General features: G+C 39.4%; 1 protein-coding gene and 1 long non-coding RNA gene across 3 annotated transcripts; one reads left to right on the forward strand and one right to left on the reverse strand.

The window, feature by feature from the left end:
- Positions 1-335: 335 nt before the first annotated feature.
- On the forward strand, positions 336-15,902 carry LOC141787857 (guanine nucleotide-binding protein subunit beta-5-like). 2 transcript variants are annotated; one of them, XM_074666544.1, is made up of 12 exons: positions 336-594; positions 1,419-1,555; positions 1,672-1,713; positions 3,616-3,692; positions 3,836-3,968; positions 7,045-7,188; positions 7,274-7,365; positions 7,462-7,510; positions 7,789-7,885; positions 8,183-8,349; positions 13,579-13,707; positions 15,032-15,902. In XM_074666544.1, the coding sequence occupies exons 1-12, from the start codon at positions 483-485 to the stop codon at positions 15,152-15,154; spliced, it is 1,302 nt and encodes a 433-aa protein (XP_074522645.1). In that variant the 5' UTR covers positions 336-482; the 3' UTR covers positions 15,155-15,902. The 2 variants fall into 2 exon arrangements, with proteins under 2 accessions (XP_074522645.1, XP_074522644.1); XM_074666543.1 differs by lacking the exons at positions 336-594; positions 1,419-1,555; positions 1,672-1,713; ... (5 more) ...; positions 7,789-7,885; positions 8,183-8,349 and adding an exon at positions 12,255-12,345 and having other exon boundaries at positions 13,243-13,707.
- An 839-nt stretch (positions 15,903-16,741) lies between these two features.
- LOC141788163 (uncharacterized) lies at positions 16,742-20,463 on the reverse strand. Its single transcript, XR_012598112.1, has 4 exons — positions 20,369-20,463; positions 19,926-20,020; positions 18,485-18,561; positions 16,742-17,977 (listed from the first exon to the last, which is right to left on the reverse strand). It is a non-coding gene; the product is annotated as an uncharacterized LOC141788163 (long non-coding RNA).
- Between the last annotated feature and the right edge of the window lie 2,111 nt (positions 20,464-22,574).

A 22,574-nucleotide genomic window follows, 5' to 3' on the forward strand; every position in this document is an offset into this window, starting at 1 on the left:
TTTTATTTGCATTCTTCGAATTGTTTTTGTGTTTTTTTTAAATATATTTGTGGTTTGTGAAATGTATTAGAGTTACTTAAATTTATTTTGCGCTTTTGAAATATATATTCCAATTGCCCTTCAGGGCCACTATATTAAAAGCTCAAGAGTTGTAAGTGGAGACTAGCTTTGATCAAAAATTTTATAAATGTCTATAAAATCAACTAAGACGTATAAATATGTGGGTTACAGGGTGCGTCAAAGAGCTAGAGGTGCCAGTTTTACTGGAGATGATGGTGGGAGGGGGGGACGCTCATAGCACGAGCTCGATGTGGCACGCGCAGCAGCATCATCACTCTCGCGCTCCGGGACCGTCTCATCAACCGTTCCCCTCCTGAACGTCCCCGTCTCACCCCGTGTTTCCCGTCCCTCTCCCACTCCCTCTTCAGTTCTCGTCTTCTGAGAGTTTTGTTTGTGTGTTTTGTGGTGGTTTCCCTCTAAAGATGGCCTGTAAGGGGCTCCAGCAAGGGGAAACCCTGGCGTCGCTGAAGAAGGAGAGCGACAACTTGAAGAAGAAGCTGGAGGAGGAGCGGGGAAAGCTCAACGATGTGGAGTGTAAGTGTCCGGACACAAACTAACGACGATTACATAAGAGCATCACACCTAAAAGTCGGACGATTTTCTTCTTTTTCGTGGTTTTGTTTACTGTTAACCACGACTGAGAGCCTTTAAGAAGTAGCCGTAAGAGTCTGTTTGTTGTTGTTTACGGAAAATGCCATTGTTACGACCTTTAGTCAGTGTTGTTAGCGGTACATCAGTGTGCACACAAAGAAAAATGTCTTATCACTAGTATGAGTGAATGGACTTTTAATGTTGCTCCAGCTGCTTCAGTATATCAGTAATGTTTTGCTTAACTCAACTTCTCATTCTTAGAGTGGAATAAAAGTTGTGAAGAGTGTATTAAGGTCATTTACTCATATAAAAGTGTGATCGTAACACACCTTACCAACCAGAATCTTAGCTGATTTGCTGATGTGAAGGATTATTTGGGGTTTGCGGTGTTAGTTTGACAAAAAAAGCTCACAAAAAAAGAGCATATTTGCAGACTTTACTGTAATATTTAGCACAGTTTACTCTTCATTTATCTTCATTGAGCTGCTTTGTTGATGTGAGTTGTTAAGTTGTGGCTCATTTGTCAATACTTTCTTAAACTGCTCATTAAATGAGACTGCATCATTTTGCTGTCTGTTATATCCATTTATTGACTTTGTTTTTTTTTTAAATGTGTGACTGTAAAAGCAAGAAATTATTTTACATTGATCCTAAGCCCTAAGCCATATATCAGCAATGTGTGTTTTTAAAATATTTTCAGGTTAAGAGCAGTTTCTGTTTAGAGTAAATTAACAGTGTGTGTGCTTGTGTTTGTGTGTGTGCTTCAGTGCACCAGGTGGCTGAGAAAGTGGAGGTGGTGAGCGCTCTCTCCATTAAGACCAGACGTCTGCTGAAGGGTCATGGGAACAAGGTGCTGAATATGGACTGGTGTAAAGACAAGCGTCGTCTTGTCAGCTCGTCACAGGTAAACTACTCCTGCCTGAGAAGGTTGTATTCAGATTTCTCATTTCTTATGACATTACAATCCTTGTTTTCATGCTCTGCTGCCCTGTAGTAATTCATGTTATTTGTCTAACTTAGGATGGCAAAGTGATTGTCTGGGACGCTTTCACCCTCAATAAGGTGAGTAGAGGTCTATGTGATGCTTGTGTGCATGTGCTAATCAACACATGATTTCATTTTAGCAGTGAAACCTAAAGACTTTTTAAAGACTGGTTTTCTTTCACCTGACTAGAGAGCTACTATATACACTCACCAGCCACTTTATTGGGGGGGTTGGACCCCCTTTGCCTTCAGAACTGCTTTAATCCTTCGTGGCATAGATTCAACAAGGTACTGGAAACATTCCTCAAAGAGTTTGGTTCATATTGACATGATAGCATCACACAGCTGCTGCAGATTTGTCGGCTGAACATCCATGATGAGAATCTCCCGTTCCACCACATCCCAAAGGTGCTCTATTGGATTGAGATCTGGGGACTGTGGAGGACATTTGAGTACAGGGAACTCATTGTCATGTTGAAGAAACCAGTCTGAGATGATTCCAGCTTTATGACATGGTGCCTGAACCGTTGATACAAGGCAGGACGGATCCATGCTTTCATGTTGTTGATGCCAAATTCTGACCCTACCAACCGAATGTGGCAGCAGAAATCCAGACTCATCAGACCAGGCAACGTTTTTCCAATCTTCTATTGTCCAATTTTGGTGTTGCTGTGTGAATTGTAGCCTCAGTTTCCTGTTCTTAGCTGACAGGAGGGTCACCCGGTGTGGTCTTCTGCTGCTGTAGCCCATCTGCCTCAAGGTTGGACATGTTGTGTGTTCAGAGATGCTCTTCTGCATGACTCGGTTGTAACCAGTGGTTATTTGAGTTACTGTTGTCTTTCTATCAGCTCAAACCAGTCTGTCATTCTCCTCTGACCTCTGGCATCAACAAGGCATTTTGGCCCACAGAACTGCAGCTCACTGGATATTTTCTCTTTTTGGGACCATTCTCCGGAAAAACCTAGAGATGGTTGTTGGTTGAAATCCCTGTAGATCAGCAGTTTCTGAAATGCTCAGACCAGCCCATCTGGCACCAACAACCATGCCACGTTCAAAGTCACTTAAATCACCTTTCTCCCCCATTCTGATGCTCGGTTTGAACTGCAGCGGATCATCTTGACTACGTGCCTAAATGCATTGCGTTGCTGCCATGTGATTGGCTGATTAGAAATTTGCGTCAACAAGCAGTTGGACAGGTGTGCCTAATAAAGTGGATGGTAAGTGTGAATTAGTCCTTTATCAAAGTCTTGGGAGAAATTAAAGGGCTTGAATAACAAAAGACTGCAGCCTAACTCTGATTATATTGTACAGTCAGTAAATCTGCAAACTCTGTCTCTAAAGACATATTTGAGCTTGATCTGAAGTTTCTTTCTGCAGTATCACTGCTAAGTTTGATGTCCACCCCAAAGACAGATGGTAAAGTAAAATGAATAGTGCTGTTATTCCCCAGGGCTTGGTCGCCCATTTTAACTTCACCCACTTCTCCGCTCTGTTATGTAAGGCTAAGTGTTGTGTTTTTCCACTCCTGTCCTCCTCACCATACGCACGAGTGGCCAGGGGGTGGGAGGGTCACCCTCTGCTGCCACACTCCTCTGAAAGAGAAAGAGGCCGTGACACGGTCACATGGAAATATGCGTTTAAAGATTATCAATCCATCTGCTGTGTGTGTGTCTGAGTGCACTTTAACAGCAGCCAGGATCCAGACTAAATCAAACCATCAGGCCTCATGATGGAGCGGACACAGCCGCAGTGAAGATAATCCCTGTTAATGCTCAACACATCCATGTTGACTGCAGCTGCAGTGTGTAAACCATACGTGAAGTGTGTGACAGAGAGATGAAGAGTCACTCTGATTGCTGGCATCCTGGCTATTAACAAACAATAACCTCCTCCCATGTGTTTTTGTGTGTGTGTGTGTGTGTGTGTGTGTGTGTGTGTGTGTGTGTGTGTGTGTGTGTGTGTGTGTGTGTGTGTTTTCAGGAGCATGGAGTGAGCTTGCCATGTACATGGGTGATGGCGTGTGCTTACGCTCCTTCAGGTTGTGCCGTTGCTTGTGGGTGAGTATGTCTTTTTTTCTGTGAAGTTGAATAAACTCCACGACAAAAACCCAAAGCTTACTGTCAGGAGAAAGAAAAGAAATGCCTGTTCTCCCACAGAGATCCTTTAATTTAAGGTCTGATGTTTTTATTTCCTCTAACAGCGGTTTGGATAACAAGTGCTCAGTGATCCCGCTGTCACTGGACAGAAACGAGAACTTAGCTGCAAAGAAGAAGTCTGTGGCCATGCACACCAACTATGTATCAGGATGTACCTTCACCAGCTCTGACATGCAGGTGAGCACAAGATAAAAGTCAGAACATCTCTGAATACTTTTTTCACCATGAGGCAGGCAAAGCTGTTAATCTGAACCTCATGAAGTGCTTTCACTCACTTTTTCAGGGTGAGGAGTTTCAAAATGACTCTATGTTTTTATTTCCAAATTTTAGCCAGAAAACTCAATTCTCTGAAGAAAAGTTTGTCAGAAATATCACACAACCACTAAAATACATTTCCCTGTTCAAGACCACAAGTAAATAACTGTAATTTGTCATTTAAAAAAATACTTTACTTCAATCCTTTTTTTTTTTGTAAAACAGAACATTTGAGAACTAATGAATAACAATAATAATGGGTGGTGGTGTAATACTTTATTAAGCACTGTATATCATCACTGTGTAACAGTTTAATGATACTCCGACTCAATAAAACAGGAATAAAACATTGTCATTAAAGTGCAGTCAACATTAAAATTACTGAGCTTTCTTAAAAAGTGCAAATGGTGGTGGGTTTTCTTGCAGACAGCTTCTGCTTGGAGCTCAAAGGTAAGTTGATCATCAAGGATGGTCCCCAGGTGTTTATAATGATGCACCCTTTCAACCGCCTGGTTATTGATAAAAACAGAAGAAGTGGTGGAAGGATTTTTCCTAAAATCTACTGTCATTTCTTTGGTCTTTAAAACACTGATATTTAAGAAGGACGACCTGCACCAGTCTGTAAAATCACCCAGGACCAGGCCATGCTCTGGGTCATCTGAGTTTAAAAGGGAAACAATCACAGCATCATCTGCAGACTTAAAGATGTGCCTGTTCTCATGTGTGCTTTGACACTTGTTGGTGTAAAGAACAAATAAAAGGGGAAAGATATAAAATACCATTAGCTCACACACGCTGAGACCTGTGAGTTAAAAATTCCATCAGCCAGCAAATTAGATCATTGTCAATGTCGTGGATAGATGTAAAACACAAATTATGTAATCCCCATCACTTGTCCAAGATTCAAACAAGTGATTTCTTACACCTTACAGTTTACCTCTGAATTAACAAAACATCTTCAATAGTTCTGCTGTATCTTAATTTAAATATGACAACAATTTGACAATAATTTGGTGCAGATGGTCTAACAGTCTAGATAACATCCTATGAGGTTCCTTTGAGCAGGTAGCCTGGGTTTGGATCCAGCTTGCAGCCTGCTTTCATGCACTCTCTCCCTGTTTCCTGATGTGACCAAACTCAAACTCAACCTCGACTTTTTTTTACAAAACACCTTTCATTCAAGAGTAGAAACAATAGGTAGCATCAATACGTAAGACTTCTAAAGATAAATGAAGTTTAAAAAATCAATACCATAAGTTATAATGAATATCATAAAAGATATGTGTCCAGTTTTCCCTGAAAACCACCCAGAAAGACCTTCCCTCTCTGATTAAAAGCATTAAAAGATTAGTTTGTTAATATTTTAAAGGACTGTGTCAAAGATTTAATAAAGGATTCATGCAGGACTTAAGGATGAACCAGAAAAGAGATCATGAAAGAAAAGGCCTCAGATATTTGTGCTGTATTTACTCCGCTCTGACCCTGGAGTGGAGGGAGGCAGAGGAGCTTTATGACAAGAAGAACAGGGAGGAGGAGGAGGTGAGGGAGATGGATGGCAGTGCTGAGGAGGGGACAGGACAGAGACAGAGAAGCAGCGGAGGGGGTGACAGCCCTGTGTGCTGCTGCTGCTGCTGCTGCTGCTGCTGCTGCTGCGTGTATTAATGGACACTGAGTGGCTTTTATCTAAGAAAGAGAAGAGCACACTGACCCCAGGGCACAACATTTAACACATAGCAGACACGCACATGCATGTTTCTGTCTTGCCTTTCTCTCACTCCCTCTCACACACACACACACACACACACACCACTGCCACACTTCTCCTTGTACTACATCTCATACACAAAGACACACACACATGCAGTGCCATCAGAACTTGTAGCCCTAAGCTGTAGACGTTAAAGTCATGGTCTGTTTTTGAAAGATCTGCTTTTTTTTCAACCAGCCCATGTGTTGAATGTTTACTGGCTCCATGTGAGGTATGAGTTTCTCATGTGGAAACAGTGGGTGGGTGATGTTAAGACCACTCTGTGTGGATCGTATGAACTGACTAAACAGTGACGTGCAGGTGTTGTTAGAAAAAAGTCAGACTGATGCAAAGGTCTCTTTTACATCATCAGGGTCCAGTCTGTGCGTGTTTGTGTGTGCGTGAGTGAGAGTAATTGTGGCTTTCTGATAATTGCACCCTGGCTGATGCTGGAGTTACCTCTGTGTGTGCAGGCAGGATGTGTTTTGGTGCCTCAGGTCATCCAGCGGGAGCTCTCTAATCCAGCAGCCAGTGGGGATCTCTGATGTCTGCATGTGTCTCTAAGTGCCCATGATCTGTTTTCATCAGAGGAGTCACAGATGACATTTAGGAGAGGAGAGGAGAGGAGGAGTTTCTGGGTTAGAGGGAAGGTGATGACCTTTGGCTTGTGTTTGTGTGCCAAACTACTGCAATTAGATTAAGCTATGTGGGGGATTACAGCTCTACTTTGCCCACAAAACTAAAGGTACATTGCAGATATGGATAATGCTTTTTCTAATTTAAAGTAGCTGGTTGGTTAGAAATGATAAGATCTCTAGTGCTCCAACAACATCTTAATAGTGTTTGACTTTACAAACTTTACTAATTACAAATGCTGTCCCAAAAAACCAGTTGTTGCTGGTATTCCCCTCATTTTTCTGTCTCCCAGTACAGTAAGGATAAGAAATGAGAGAATAACGGGCGACTGAAGTCATTTAGAAAGCAGAGAAAAAACAATCCAATGTGGTTTGAGCCCCTAATATCTAAGAAATCAGTCACATACTTCTGCTAATGATTCAATAGCAAGATTAATGTTTGGTTATCATGCATGCTGTGATTTTGGTAACCAGTTTCTACTCAGGAGTTTTTAAACACTGAGGATTCTTGTTTGAGAATATTTTGAGGTCATATATTTCCGTTTCAGTTTCCTGGTTGTTTTGTTTGTGTGTGCATGTTCTTTTTTGTGGCGCTCATTTTATCCTTTTGGTATAGCTCCTGACCTCCAGCGGCGACGGCTCGTGCGCATTGTGGGATGTGGAGAGTGGGCAGCTGCTGCAGAGCTTTCACGGTCACACAGCTGATGTCCTGTCCCTGGACCTCGCTCCATCTGAGACAGGAAACACGTTTGTCTCTGGGGTAAGAGGCAGAAGAAGAAGGGATGTTATTAAATACTTAGATTGGTTTTGAGTGATATTAACGAACACAATGTTTGTTTTTTCAGGGCTGTGATAAAAGAGCCAACGTGTGGGACATGCGCTCTGGACAGAACATTCAGTCTTTTGAGAGCCACGAGTCAGACATCAACTGTGTGAAGTGAGTGATAGTATTTCTGTTATTAATGATGTTTTTTTTAAGAAAGCTTATCCACACAGTACCTGAACCCTTCTACCTGTGCCCTGTGTCTCTCAGGTACTACCCCAGCGGTGATGCATTTGCTTCTGCTTCTGACGACTCCACTGTGAGTAAAACCATATAAGCTGTTCAGTGTCAGTGTGTTGACGCGTCTAAGTGTGAAATCGTTGTCAAATTAAAAAACCTGTTGTAGGTCTAATGGCTTTATAATTTTGCTATGCATTTCTTAGCATTTTTTGCTGTTTCCATTTTAAAAACACATTGAGAGGCCTGAGAATAACCCTGAGCTTGTTTCTGTGGCACACTGTAAGACTGCCCCCTGCAGACTGCTCTCATGTGTGTTCATGGTGTGTCCGTGTCTTTGTGTTTTTCTACGTCTTTAAGTGTCGTTTCTACGACCTGCGAGCTGACCGTGAGGTGGCCGTCTACCAGAAGGACAGCATCATTTTTGGTGCCTCCACTGTGGATTTCTCTCTGAGCGGTGAGAAGCTCTTAAAGCACTTTAAAGCTCTGAAAGATCTGTGTCTGACACTTGATCCTGTTTAGTGAGTGATGACAGGACACTTCTTATTTTCCACATAAATTTGTCTTTTTGTATTTAATATTCATCAGCATATAAAAGGTTGGAGATCAGCAGTTTCAAGAGTTAAAGCAGTTTTTGATCCAAATAAATATATTTTTAGTATTTCATGGAAAGAGAAACTGTCTTATTTTGACCAAAATTTAATCCATCTACTTCCTCTTTCACATTCTATCATGCCTGTTATTGTTCCTCCAGGTCGCCTGCTCTTTACTGGCTATAATGACTACACCATCAATGTGTGGGACGTTTTAAAGGGAACCCGTGTCACATGTTTATTCGGACACGAGAACCGCATCAGCAGAGTCAGAGTGTCACCTGACGGTACGGCTCTCTGCTCGGCCTCCTGGGACAACACCTTACGGGTGAGCTGGAGTTTCCCTGCAGTGTTCTTTTTTAATCTGCACCTTTTGGAGCCATGTATTCACAACTCCTCATGTTGTGTATGTCTATCAAGTAAAAAAAACAAAAAACATTAAAATCACTTTTTGTTCAAAGTCATCCTTAAAATTGTCTGAAAGCTTTTCATGAAGAATAACTAAGAGCTTTTTCAGTGATACTGTTGCATAAACACAACTTGTTATAATGTTTGTATTTAGCTTAATGGGTTCAGCATAGAGATGTAAATGTTTGGGTCATATTGATCTGGTTATGGTAAATATTTTTGGATAAGTCGGGGATAGGTGAAGCCTGGAAAATATGAGAGATAAATGTCAGTTTAGATCTGATTACCATAAAGATCCTTGTTGTGGTTGTGAACCTTATTTCCTTACATAAAAAAACAAAAACATTCAACTGCTTAAAGGTGGAAAAAAATCATGACAAAACAAAACAACAGAAAAAAAACAAGCCAATTAAGGCTCTGGTTCTTGTTCTGTCTTTTGTTTGATGCCTCGACTTACGTGGTTCTTGTCTTTATTTTTCCCTCATGCAGATTTGGGCGTAGAGTTCATGACACAGATGTGATCCAGCAAAAAGCATCATTGGCATCGTGCTAGCGCTCTGACTCCCTCGCCACTTGAAATCATCACAACAGCAGAAGTGTTGAAGAAGTGACAAACTACACAGCTAGAATACGCTCTCCAAATGGTTTTATATTCTGGTGTCATTACCAGAGGGTGAGGTATTGATTCAAAGACAGCTGATCATGTTTCCCTTATTGTTATTGTTGTTAGCTTGATGATGACCTAATTATTTAATTATTGGAGCAATAATGAGGGAAGTATTTTTCAGGGTAAGTAGCCAAAATGAGGTGTATCAACCAGCAGTGTGTCTGCTCTGCCATGTCACCAACAGACAGTCTCATTAACTCCTAAAAGATTATGTCCAGAGTTCACCTATCTATAACTTACTGTAGGTGCACACACAGTTAATACCTCACCATGGCGCTCTGTCATAGTTGTTGTCATGGCTATCCTTGAAATTCAACTTTAAGTTTTAGTTTTTCTTACTTCAACATATATAAAACCCAGCAGCCTAGTAGAATAAATTGTTGCAAAAATAAAAAAAAGATTTTGAGTGCTAATCTGTTTTGTATCTCCGTGTTGCCTGAACCAAGGCTGAACACCTCAGTCTTCATCTTGCAATAGATTTGTAAAGGTGATAGAGAAGTTGACCTCAGCCAGATCATGAAAACGTTGGTTGTCATCTTTATTTTTACAAACATCTTTCAAAGGTCAGTCATCCATATCCACACCATCATTTGAGGTTTGCTGTTGGGAAAGTACACAAACTGATTTTATTATGTTACTTATCCAAGGACAGATGAACAAAACAGCCTGCCAATCCAAAAACCAAGGGACTTTACTGAACTCCCTCAAAGGTTCATGAAAAAAATCATTAAAAAAACACATCAACATGAATAAAATGATATCCATCTAGCAACCCTGACCCTGTATTTTGATTATATCATTTCTCTATCACAAACATATTGGTACCTGAGCAAGTGTTTGTCTTACGTTTTGTTAAAAATTGTGCTATGAGACAATATGAGTCACATTCACCAGGCAAGTACAGAATAATATCTTCTTTTAAGATATCAAAAGCAAAAAATGATGCCTGAATTGCTCATAAGGTGTATAAATGATTGTTGGAGGGCTAAAAATTAGAAGGTGAAGTTTCTTGTATCAAAAAATCATTTGAAATTCAAAAAACTTGACAGTCAAATTTTCTAACCCCCTTGTCATATTTTTGAACTTCCCTTTTTACCCATTCAATCATTTTATTCGGCACCTTATTTATTGAAGTGTGTAATATTTTGATTAAACAGGATGCCTGAGTGTTGTTCCTGGAGTTTCAAAAGGAAACCACACAGAGGTAATAAAACATGAGCTTGAAGGAAGGAGGAGAAGGGAGCTGGGTTTCACCAAAGAAAAAGTACCCTGAAATATCACTAAGTGCACCAAACTGGGCAATCTCCTCTGACAGCCTGCACATCCTCTGTCTGTTTCAGTTCCTTTCTCTTTAGGTATGATGTGGGTACTTTACACACATAGAGAGAGATAAGTAAAAGCGAACACATTTCTGCTCTCTGAATGTTTCAGAGCAGAATTGAAACCCTGAATTACGTATTGAGACCTATATTCAGATGAGATCATTCCCTTGAAGACCACATCTATGAACTCACCTGGAGATAAAGACACTCCTGCTGTAAGAGGCCCACATTGTCTGACTGACATCACCACATGAGAATGGATCCACAAACCACACAGAGAGTTAGGATTAATCCTAAAAAGGAATGAAATAGTTTGGAAAAGTATTTTAAATTTCCCAACACCAAATTAACCTCCAGAGCAGGTAAACAATCATATTTCAAATGTTTTCACAGGAAAACAAGCTTTGTGGTTTGAAGTACTGAAAGAAATCAACTCTGAAGCAGAAAACCAGCTTTTTGTTCCTGACACAGACTGAAAGAATCACAAAATGTTGTAGGTAAACCAGTGGGCTAATATTGAAATAAAGAGATGAATAAGAAGAGGGCTCAAGAAAACAAGGTATGATAGGGCGGATTCAGGTATATTGAGACAGTTTTTGTAGTTTCACCTTGTGATCATATTCTTGGCATTAAACACCAACAACAACTACACATTTGTTACATTTCTGAATTCTTAAGGTGTCTCCTTTTTTATGAAAAGAATATGTTTCATTATTTTCACAAGTGTTATAACATTTTATTGCAGTTGACACCAAAACAATTATTCACTATTATATGGACAGTAGGTTAGATATACTGGTAAACATTGTTACTCATCACTGTGGACCTTTGCTCTAAAGCCTATATTATTACAAAACAAATAAATAAATAAATAAAAAAGAGTGTTTCTTACCCTGTGTTCACCATTTGTATGTACTCATCACTTCTATATAACTCTTTTTTTCCCCCTCACCTTTTAAATTTTTCTTCTCTACAGCTTTCCCCTGATTCTCCACTCTCCTATGCATTGACATGAAATGAAGTATGAATAGATGTTGAAACATTGATTAGACAAAGTGATCAAGAGTTGTGAAGGCTAAAAGTACCCTGGCTCCAACATTCAATTGGAGCCAGGGTACTAAGTTTGTAATTGAATACATTTATATAGTCGAGTCAAATAGAAATACTAAACTAGACAAAAGAGAATGGAGAAATCAACTTAAAATCAAAGTTACTTTCTTTATAATCCATTTAAGATCTTCAACAAAGTACTTCAAATATGTATTTCTGTCTGCATGCATGTTGCCAGCCACAGCTTACAATTTTTTTTTATTATTATTATTTTTTTATTTTATTGTATGTGATTTGGGTCACTTTCATCCAAAGAAAAGTCTCTGCAGTAACTGCTTTGAATTTTACCTTTAAAAGCAGAAACACTGGGCTTTCTTTAAGCTGTCCATTTCACCTGAATTAACCCTACCATTACAAGAAAACTGAAAAAATAAATACATGGCTCCATGTCTGTTCATTGCTTCTGTAAATACCCTGACCTCTTGTTGAGTCATTTTGAAAGTCGGTGTTTTGTCTACAGTTCATTGACAGATTTTCCTTGTAACAGTGTAGTCGGTTTGGCTTTGAAAACTGTTTTTGTACGACCTGCTGTATTTGGACTTTCCCACAAGGTACATTTCCCTTTCCCATGTAAACAATAACTATAATGACAGCTTAATTGGACGAGTTTTATCCTCCTGGGTTTGGTGTATGATCTTCCGTGTTATCATGACGGGAGTTTTTTGGGTATTTTATGCGTGGGAGCAGATGTACACATGAAACCCGGAGGCGGAGTCAGATGATAAATGAGCAGCCTGTGTAAGGGAAGCTGAGAGTGTACTGAGGTTCTCCTTCCGCCGTCTGTATGTGCAGAGAGCAGTCTGATATCGCTGGGAGGGTGAGCTTTTGTTTCTTGTTCTTAAGAAAAAACGTTAAAACATCTTCTGCTCGTGTTATTTCAGATATATACTTAAAGGTGTTTAAATGTTGATTCAAAGCTGCTGAAAATGGGTGAACGTGCCTTTGATAGATGAGCTAGCCGATTGTGTGAATGCGGTCCTTTGTGTCCTCCATTGCTCTGACAGATCAAGGCTCAGTTTGCAGCTGGGGCCAGACAACAGCACGTCCACCAGTAGATTTACTTAAAGATAACTAAGATTATTTAACCCTGACTCTACACTGTTATTTATGTCAGTGTAATGAGTTAACGTGGCTCTCTTTAGCCTGCAGCATCTCCCGGCTCCTATTAACGGAGAGCGGCCGTTATTGACGTCATTGATAGCGTCGCTGCTAACATCCATCACGTAATGCTAACAGGCCAAACAGTTAATATTCATGTCTGTTCGTAAATAATCAGCGATAAACTGACTCTGTATAAATATTTCTTCTTATTTACTTCTTACGCCATACAGTAACATGTCAGTGCTGATGTGAGTGTAACACCGCTTGGTCAGTTCTCATTAAAGCTAATGCTAACAGAGAACAAGGCTGAGCGTCTGACGTTATCAGAGGTAACTGCTTTTTTATTGAGTCGTTAGTCAGATGCTGCGACAGATGATTAATCGATCAGTCGACTGAAAGGACTTTCGTCGTCGACTAGTGTTTCGACTAGCTGATCTTCCTCGTTATATTGGAGTTATACTTTAATTAAATTGGTCAGTAGTATACGCTTATGCTTTAGCAAGTTACTCTCATAACTAAAAACATCAACAATCCATATTTCTATCCTAATCCTCACGTCAGCAGGCTACTCATGTGTATTAAAGTGTCTGTACGGCTTCCCCCCTCATCGCAGAAAATGTCGTGCGGGCTGTGGAAAGAGACCCTGGCTCTGGCAGAGGACTTCCTGTCCCTGTACTGCACAAGCCCACGGCCAGCCCCTCCACCTCCCAGCGAGTCAGCCGCTGCCATGAGACGCCTGGCCCAGGACATGGAGACACAGCACCAGGCCCGCTTCCACTCCCTCGCTCAGACCTTCCTGAGGCAGTGTGGGCCGGATCCCTGCTCCAGCCTCAGGAAGGTGATAGAGGAGCTTGTGGGAGATGGACATTTGAACTGGGGAAGGGTTGTTTCCCTTTTCACCTTTACTGGGGTGCTGGCCAGGCAGCTGCAGGAGCAGAAGGACGTGAAGCCGGGGCTGGACCCTGGGCAGGGGCAGGAAATGGGACAGGAGCCTGGACACTGCAGGGGACTGGCAGAGACCATAGCTGACTACCTGGGAGAGGAGAAGAAGGACTGGCTGCTAGAGAATGGTGGATGGGTAGGTTGTCTGGTCATGTCTGCTGCTAAACTGATTGACTCATACATGTGACAGCGCAGAGCTGATTGAGCCACCAACATTGCAGATAAGGGAAGTAGTTTGACGGTTGTGACCCTGATTAGAAAAGCACTCTGAGAAAAAAAGAACTTCCTGTGATACATAAAAGGGAAAGTGGGGCTTTTTAACTTCTGGTGTTGGAAACCACCTAGTTAGATCAGATCCTTTTTTGCTTCCTGCTCAGGCAGCTTTTTATATTCACGTCTATGTGTGTTAACGTGGCTTACACACAGTCTGGCCTTAGTTTAGATACAGTCTGTTCTTGCCTTTCTGTTTGCCGGTGGGACCAGCTCTCAGCAGTCTCATGTGGCTGCTGTGATTATGTGAATTGTAGAGTAGCAATAGGCCAGATTCTGAGGAATGTGCAATGGCTGAAAATCTTCAGCAGTGTAAATTCAGGGTCATGCTCAAATAGTTCTTAGCTTAAGATAATTAGAGCTTTGTGTTGCAACAATTAGACAGAAAAGATCATTGTAAACTCCCTCTGTGAAGCTGATATTACTGGTAATATTAAAGTTGATAGTTTGGGTGAAAACTTCTGTCCAAAAAGACAAAAAATACTAGAAGAGTAAAATGTCTCTTTTGTGAATGGGCTTCCTCTGACCCCCTCCTACACACACACACACACACACACACACACACACACACACACACACACACACACACACACACACACACACACACACACACACACACTTACCCCCTCCTTTCTTCAGCTGGCAGCTGGTTTCAACAGACACGTAACCAGCTCAGCCAGATGGACTCTATAGTAACAGTCAAAGCTTCAGTGTGTTTGAGTTTGGCATCAGTCGTACTGAGAGTTGGCGTTGTATGACTTGAAAAACAAGCAGCTGTGAAGCACCTGGAGCTGAGAGCAGGTGCACGCTCTGCTCAACTGTTTTCACTTTGAAAACATGGAGCTGAAATAAACCTGTTGACTAACTTACTGACTTAATGATTTCCTTACGAAGCAGAGGACGCAAAAAATTGTTTAATTCCTTTAGTCCTGCAAAATCTCTGACTTACAAGTGTGCCATAATATATATATATATTTGGTTTTTATGTGACAGCCTGGGACATCTTTGTTTTTGTCAGATTTTACAAAAAATATTCTACAATTGCCGCCAGCCGCCAGCTCAGCCACTGTTCACTGAAAATAATTTGGCAGCAATTCCTTTTAATTGTTTCTTATTCTTAAACTCTTATGAAGATAAAAGACAGATAAAATTTTATGCTCTCAACCTAACTAATTTATGTTTTTCTGCAGGAGGGGTTCTGTAAGTTCTCCCGCAGTGCCAGAGAGGTGAGTCAAGACCTATCCATGAAGACGGCTCTGTTTGCCGCAGCTGGCGTGGGCCTTGCTGGACTCACCTTCCTCCTGGTGCGCTAGCTGTCCCTCTGCATCATCAAAACATCATCGCTCCATGTTCTCATTTCATTTGGGAAAATCTCCCAGTCAATTAAATTTTAACATCAATGCTGCAAAAAGTAACAGGCTTAATCTGTCGTGAATTCAGGGTCGTAATAATCTCATGTCATCAACTGAATGTTTGCACATACTCAAACCCCATGTACACAGAAGTACTGACATCTTGTCGCTTGCTCCTTTAGATTGTAAAATGATCTCAATGCCTTCAGAAATTTTGGAGCAAGTGGTATCAGTGTGTGTATGTTAAGAACTAAAGCACAGGTTTCTGCACAGTCATCCTAATTTCAGAGTTTTCAGCAGTGCAGCTAAAAGACTTTTCGAACCCTCCAGAGCATTTTGTTTTTAAAATTGTCAGCTGCCTTTTATTCATGTGTTTACCTGAGTTGTGTATGTGGTATAGAGCAATTCTAGTGTACAATGTATAAATTAATATATTATATTTATATGAAATGAAACTGTAAGCAGCAGTGGCCCTTTTCAAACCTCCACAGCTAATTGTTTCATTGTTTTAAGTACGTCTTACATTGCGTGATTTACTCGTTTCGATGGAGCTGAACAGAGGCCCCATTGACCTCACAACGGTGCTATGATATGTTGTGAAATGTTTCTTTATTGATCTTCAAACCAGGGACCAACCAGAAGTCAACATCCTGCTAATTGAACAAACCAATGCTCTTGCATTCCCCCCACAGATCTCTGAAACATTATATTTTTACATTGTTTTGTTTATTTATTCGTCACTGTTTTTTTAATAAAAAAGAAATCCTGGAGAAAGTGTTGTGTGACTGAGTGTATTAGGTCATTTTTATATCTCCACAGATCTCTGGCAGAAAAAGTAAACGATTATCCCTCCTCTACTCTACAATAGACATGTTGTTATGAATAAGAGTTTCAGCTGTCTGTCTGCTTCACTGACTTTCACAGCACTTCAGTTCAAAACAGAAAAAAAGGCAAAAAACATCCTGAGGCCAAAATAAGTTCCACTGAGTTTGGTAAGTCCATATTAACTTTAGGACTTCTTTGGTTTTGAAGCTGCTCTCTGCACATACAAAAGTAGCCCCATGGTCAGGAATAAGAGAGTGTATACACAGATGAGCCAAGCTTCTGGTGAAATGTTTTGATAGCTGGTGACAGGAAACTTTAATAATAATACAAAAGACCTCCACAAAACTGAGTTTTCTCAGTCTGCATTGTTTTTTATCAAGGTAAGGGTTAAAAAAAATTCTCAGTAACACGGTGAGCAAGGTGTCTGACTTGTCACAAAAAGTAAATGTGTCAGAACATTGAAACTGATGAACTTTTTTCATCAGTAAAGGAAAGAACAGTTCTCAGCTTTTTCTCACAATAGTTAAATTATTCAGTTTCTCATGACAACAAAACTATTTTTTTACTGATCATAATATAATGTCCTTTAAAGACATTTCATGCAAATGTTAGTTGAAATAGAAAACGGTGGGTTATTGTTATTTTTCATTTTTATTTATTTGCAGAAAAAAAAGAGATCAAGGAAAAGGTAAGAACACAAAAAGTCAGTTGCTTCCAAAAACCAAATGTAAGTCAATAAATTCTCAACAATTTTATCATCTTTATGTTTATTCCAACTGCTAAAACATAAGAGTGAAACAAAGCCAGCAGCACATACCCAGTGTTAAGCAATGAAAGTAAAACTCATTGTGGACATGAGGAGTTTAAAGCTTACGTGCTACATGAATGTTTGTCTTCAAAGGTGTATTTTTTTCCCAGAACGAAATGAACATGTGTCCAGAAAAGATTAAAGGCAGAGTAAGCTATCTTTGGCCTCTTTTTCACTTTCTTGCCTTGCCGTGATGGAAAGAATGATTTCAGACATACAAATAATACACACAGTAGCATTCATTAGCTTTGCTTTCCAGCACCTACATAAGTCACCAATGAACAATGTTTGATGGTTTTATTTTCAATATTTGTCCAAAAAACAAACAACACATTTCAAAGATTACAGTTACCAAGTTCAGGGGTAGTTAGCATAGCTGAGTGAAGGTGGAAGAGTTGTGTTTTTGAACAGTAAAGATACAGCTGTTTTTAATTTTTTATCCCTCAAGCTAATGTTAGCAAAATTGCTACTGGTGCTATCTTTTATTCACCCACAGACTTGTTAGTGCTGGCTGCTAGCACTGTACTGCGCCTTGTTGTTAGCATGTGGGAGAGTTGTTTAGTAAAGTAACACTAAAAAAATGTAACAGAAAAGTTGAGAGTTTTAACTCCTGAGTAAACGATTCGTCAGAGACATATTTGTTAGCGTCTGTCAGACTGACACAATGATGAGAGCAGTCCCTCAGGCTCCAGTTAGCTGCAAAACTTGCAGAATTTGCATCATGTACACACCACATCATTTTTAAGTGTGCACATTCATAAACAGTTATGCAGATCAGGGTCCGGACCCTCAGAGTTGCTCTCATTCTTTTTTTTGTCATAGTCTGTACTTAAAGTGTATGGTCTGATCTTTTCATGACTGAAGGATGGACTGAAACTGATCGGATTTTGACATTATTTTGATAGTATTTTCAAAATTTGAACAAGTTTTATTTCACTTGACTTTATTTCAGTTTTGCCAATTGTTATATTTTATGTTCCAGGATGTAATCTAATTTTAAGGCAACATTTTTTTTTAAATTCAACCTTTGTATTATTTTTGTTTGTCACCAGCTTTCTGGTGTTCCACTATCGTCATCCTCCATAAGACCTCTGGGGGGTATAGCAAGTCCCTCCTCCTCCTCCACTTGCCTTGATCACAGCTGCCTTCACCTGGAAAAAAAAATCAAGTATTCAAAAGGAAAGTCTACTTTTCTTTGTGCCGATTTATTGGCTGAGCTTTTCCTTGTATTCCATTTTAGACTGCATCCTCTATCATATTACACAGGTATGTCACAATGTGGGCCTAAGAGTCCTTATCTTTTGTTTGACATTCTGATATAAGGGTCTGGCCAAGCTATTTTCTCATGAAACTAAATGTATCTGTTCCTTTCAACAGAGTCAAACCATGCCATCTGATAGTGTGTTGTATATCTCAATATCAGTCCCAAACTTTTGACACCACAGAGGAAAGATTAGCATGCAATGAGTAAGTAATACTCTAGAGTCAGTGGTGCCAGTAAACTTTCTTATTTTCATCTCAGTCCAGGAGCTGGTGAGATTGTTGTTCATTTAGTCTATTAAATCTCAAGCTGCTAAAAACAATAGTCTCTCATTTTTATACCACAGCATTACCATGGTGTTTTAAACAGTAAGTGTTGACCTCTCCAACATATTTACCTGTGCAGGATCAGGATACCTCCCGGTCTGGCTCATGGAGTGGATCAGCTGGCTATCACACCATACCTCAAAGTAATCTGTGGGGGTTCAAAGTAAGAGCAAAAATGCATCCACATCAGTTCATTTGAACACTTTTCTGCATGTGTGTTTATATTACAACAAGTAAAACAGGTGTGTCACAGAGAGAACTACTGATGGAAAACATTAAAACATGGTCAAAACCTGCTAAAACAAAACAAAGAGAAGAAGACATGCTTTCATTTAACACTGTTTCCTCATAGTTGAACAGTTCTTGCAGCTAAGACCAGTCTGTTTTCATTTTAGTTAATCAACCTCGTCATGTTTTGACTACAAGCTGCCTTGAATTGTCCCTCAGTAGACTCAGGTGGAGCTGAGATATTATCTGTCAGATGGTGTATATATTGGCCTGATCCTGCTTTAAGTAGAGGGACAACTGAAACATGTAAAGGTGAAAAAAGTTACAAGAGCTGTTCAACCATAAAGTACAAGTTGTTCAACATTGTAAACATTGAGCATGTTATAGTACAACCCCAGATCTACTTAAATAAAAAGAGAAGACGTGCAGTAAACCGAATGACTGACAGTGTGACACCTTCAATCACTTGGTCGTATTTAACCACTGATGATTAGAACGTTAAAATGCACAGGTGATTTGGACAAATGTAAAAGATAAAAACAGCTTAAACACACAACAGTAAGCAGTGTGTTCAGGTCGTTGTTTGGTGCCGGGTTCATTTAAGTTCTTGCCTGTTCGAGGGAATTTGCCAAAGGGATTGTTTTTCAGGATGTGTTGCAGCAACATGTGCCCACTGTGTTCTAAGAGACACTCCCAATAAATGTTTTGCAAAGTTTATATGATAGACTTTTTAATGTATTATCATTTTTTTAACTTAATTATTTTTTTTTGTAAAATGTATCCCAGATTGAAATGCATTCAGAGTTCAATTTTAAAGCTCCAAGGTGATTCTGTTTTTTGTTTTTCATATTTCTAATCCCCCCCCCTTTTTATTTATTTATTTATTTTTTTTATTCACACATTAAAACAGTGTAGTCATTTAACCAATGTAGCTGTCAGTGGCAGTAAATGTGTACTAGAGACCACTGGGATCAAATAATGTTTCTCATACTTTATTTTTTTGTTCACTTGTGACCTATTTCAGGCAGGCTACATACTCAATGTTAGCTTCAATCACAAAGTGCAGTTTTATAGGATGGGAAAGTCATCTTATAGTAGTTATAGTAATACTCCAACTTATATTACAAAGACATAAAAATGTAACAAAACAAAACAAAACAAAAAAAATCATATAACTTTTAAAACTGCATCATAAATAATTGATATATTAACAGCTGTAACATTTTTTTTCTTTTGACAGGAATAGGCCTCCACAAAGGAGGTATGAGGAAAAAAAAAACTTACTTGATGCTGCTCGCCTGTATGTCACCTGCACACCGGGCACAGTACGTAGCTCTGCGACCAGTCGCTGGTAGAGGCCGTTTGTGCCTCATCCTGGACTATAAGACACAAGACCAAAAGAAAAGCTCTATTATTACAAAATAAAACAATTTCTATGTGTCGTTATTCTTTAGTTGAAAGAGTGCCAGCTGCTAGGGGTCAAAATATTCCCATATTCAAGTCGACCAGTTTTGTTTTTGCTTTGTTTTTAAGATTCTCTGGAGAACAGATATGGGTCTAATGAGTGCATTTTGTTGAGAAAGAAATGAAAGTTTATTCACAGTATGTCTTACTAGTTACCTCACCCCGTGCTCTCTTGAAAGTAATGCTGAACATTTGCTTTGTAATTTCAATGAACTTCTACAACTCATGCTTTCCTCATCTTAATATAAAAGTTACAAACTCACCAGTAGTCGATGGTGACTGTAGGCATGATTCTTGCTGATTTGTCACACCAGCAGTTGATGCAGAGCTGTAAGCTTTCTGTCCAAAGATGAGCAGAAGAACAAGCAGAGTCGAGGTAGCTGAACACTTATAGAGGAAACCACACCCAGCAGCAGGAGGAGAAACGGGTCAGTCCAGTTTGAGCATCGGCATCACAGTCATGGCAGTGTAATTATAGTTATAGTTTATTTTCTTTCATATGATCCTTGACAGAGTTATTTATTCCTGCTCATACTTGCCTGGCAGAGGCTTGTTAAATGGAGAAGCAGAACAAACAGTGACTTGTGTGTTCCTGAGCCAGGACAAACACTAACTAAAGGTGAAATGGAGGATCAGCTTGGCTGATTTGACTAAAGTGTGTTTTTGTGTCAAAAGTCACAGAATGGTGGATTGTCCTTCTTCTGCTGCTGCTTAATAAGGAACCATTCAGGGACGTGAAAAGACAGGAATCCAGAGAGAAAGAACCAAACTTTAGAATGAAATAATTAACTCTGTATACTTAAGTAAGCTGGTAAAGACATGGTGTATAAACAGGACATGAACATATTTGTACAAAACTGAACCAAGCACAAAAGGTTGCTGAAAATGTGCAGAAAATCAGACATTTTTCATGAAAATTGAAAAGGGAACACAGAGTGACCGGTGACCTTAAATATATTTGTCCTTAGGTTATACTGATAAACTGTTTTTCACTCCTGCCAATAACCAAAATTCATTTTTTTTTGTTGCAGCAGCTGTTAAACTCTTAAGTTTGCAGTGCATTTTCCTAACAAAATAAGAAGACTTCCTAAACTGGGATTTGAATGTCACACACCCTCCCCTGTGTTGCAACACAAAGAGCACACCTTCACCAGTATCTATGGTTCATGTGAATAGCTGACATCAATGGAGACATAATTCATGTGCCATTTCATCAACCTGTGTGGATACTTTGAGATAATTCAAAGTTTTATATACCAGTAACACTTACAAAATAAAATTATCGTTCCTCCTAACCTCAGGTTAAACTCTGCATCACTCTTCAAAAGTAAAATAAGAATGTGGGGATTTTTCCGCCCCTCTTCAGGACTTCATTTAACCCTCACTCGGGTGCACAGGTGAGCACTCTTTCAGCTTGTTCAGCCAACAAAGGTTGGTGTGTTTGGATTCAAATGCCAGCTGAACTTGAGGCCTCAGTTCAGACACTATCCCCTCTGTTGGCTCCTGCAGGTGTACGTTTATCAGTCTACCTGCCTCTGACTGATAAAGGCCCACAAAGCAGAGGAACGTTTCAAATTAACTTTTCTGAACATTTTTAAATCTGTAGCCCGTGGAAATGTTTGCAAGTGTAAAAACTGAAGAGCATCTTCTTTCACAAAAAATAATCATGTTTATTACACAGCTAAAAATGTACCATTCATTGTGCTAATTATATTAATTTATTTACACCATGTAGGATTTTTTTTCTTTTTAGATTTCAAGGTGAAGATGAAGAAAACGGTGCTCTCTTTTTTTTTTGCTTTACATAAACACCTAAGTTTATATTGCACATGGTACCTTTTTTACATTTTGTTTTTGACTTAAAAATATTTTATTATTATTATTTTATTTTTCATATTTATTTATTTTATATCTTAACTTTCATTTAAAAAAAATTATTCATTTATTTTTAAATTGGCATAGCTTCTTGTTCTGTATTTTTAAGTTTTTGCTTTTTCTGTAAGTTTTTTTTTAGCTAGTTTGTATTATTTCCTTGTTAACGGTTTGGCACCAATACACCAAGTCAAATTTCTTGTATGTGTAAATATACTTGGCAAGATTCTAATGACTAACTTGTCTGCTAGAAGTACTGAGTAAGGATAAGCTATAGCCTTCAAAATAAGTTATCTATAAAACTGATGTGACATTTAGTAAAATGAACATTTAGTTCCCAGGCATCAGAAGAGAAAGTCTTAAATAATGTTTATAAAATATGAACATAAAATAAAAATGGAGCATCTGGCAGCCGTGGTTAAAGTTTGGCGTTTATGGGCTCTGGCCAAGTGACACGCTATAAGGGGCTAAAAGCTGTATTTCCTTTAGTGTCCACTTGAGGCAGACTTCAAAAGCCCAGGAAGCCTGGAGGAAGACTTTAGAAAAACTACAGCATCGCTAAAAAATCTGAACATCGACACATAGTTATTCAGAGTC

This window comes from Halichoeres trimaculatus, unplaced genomic scaffold (genome assembly GCF_033239565.1).
Source record: "Halichoeres trimaculatus isolate MK-OKI-2021-1 unplaced genomic scaffold, fHalTri1.1 fHalTri1_scaffold_3, whole genome shotgun sequence".
Classification (NCBI taxonomy): Eukaryota; Metazoa; Chordata; class Actinopteri; order Labriformes; family Labridae; genus Halichoeres; species Halichoeres trimaculatus.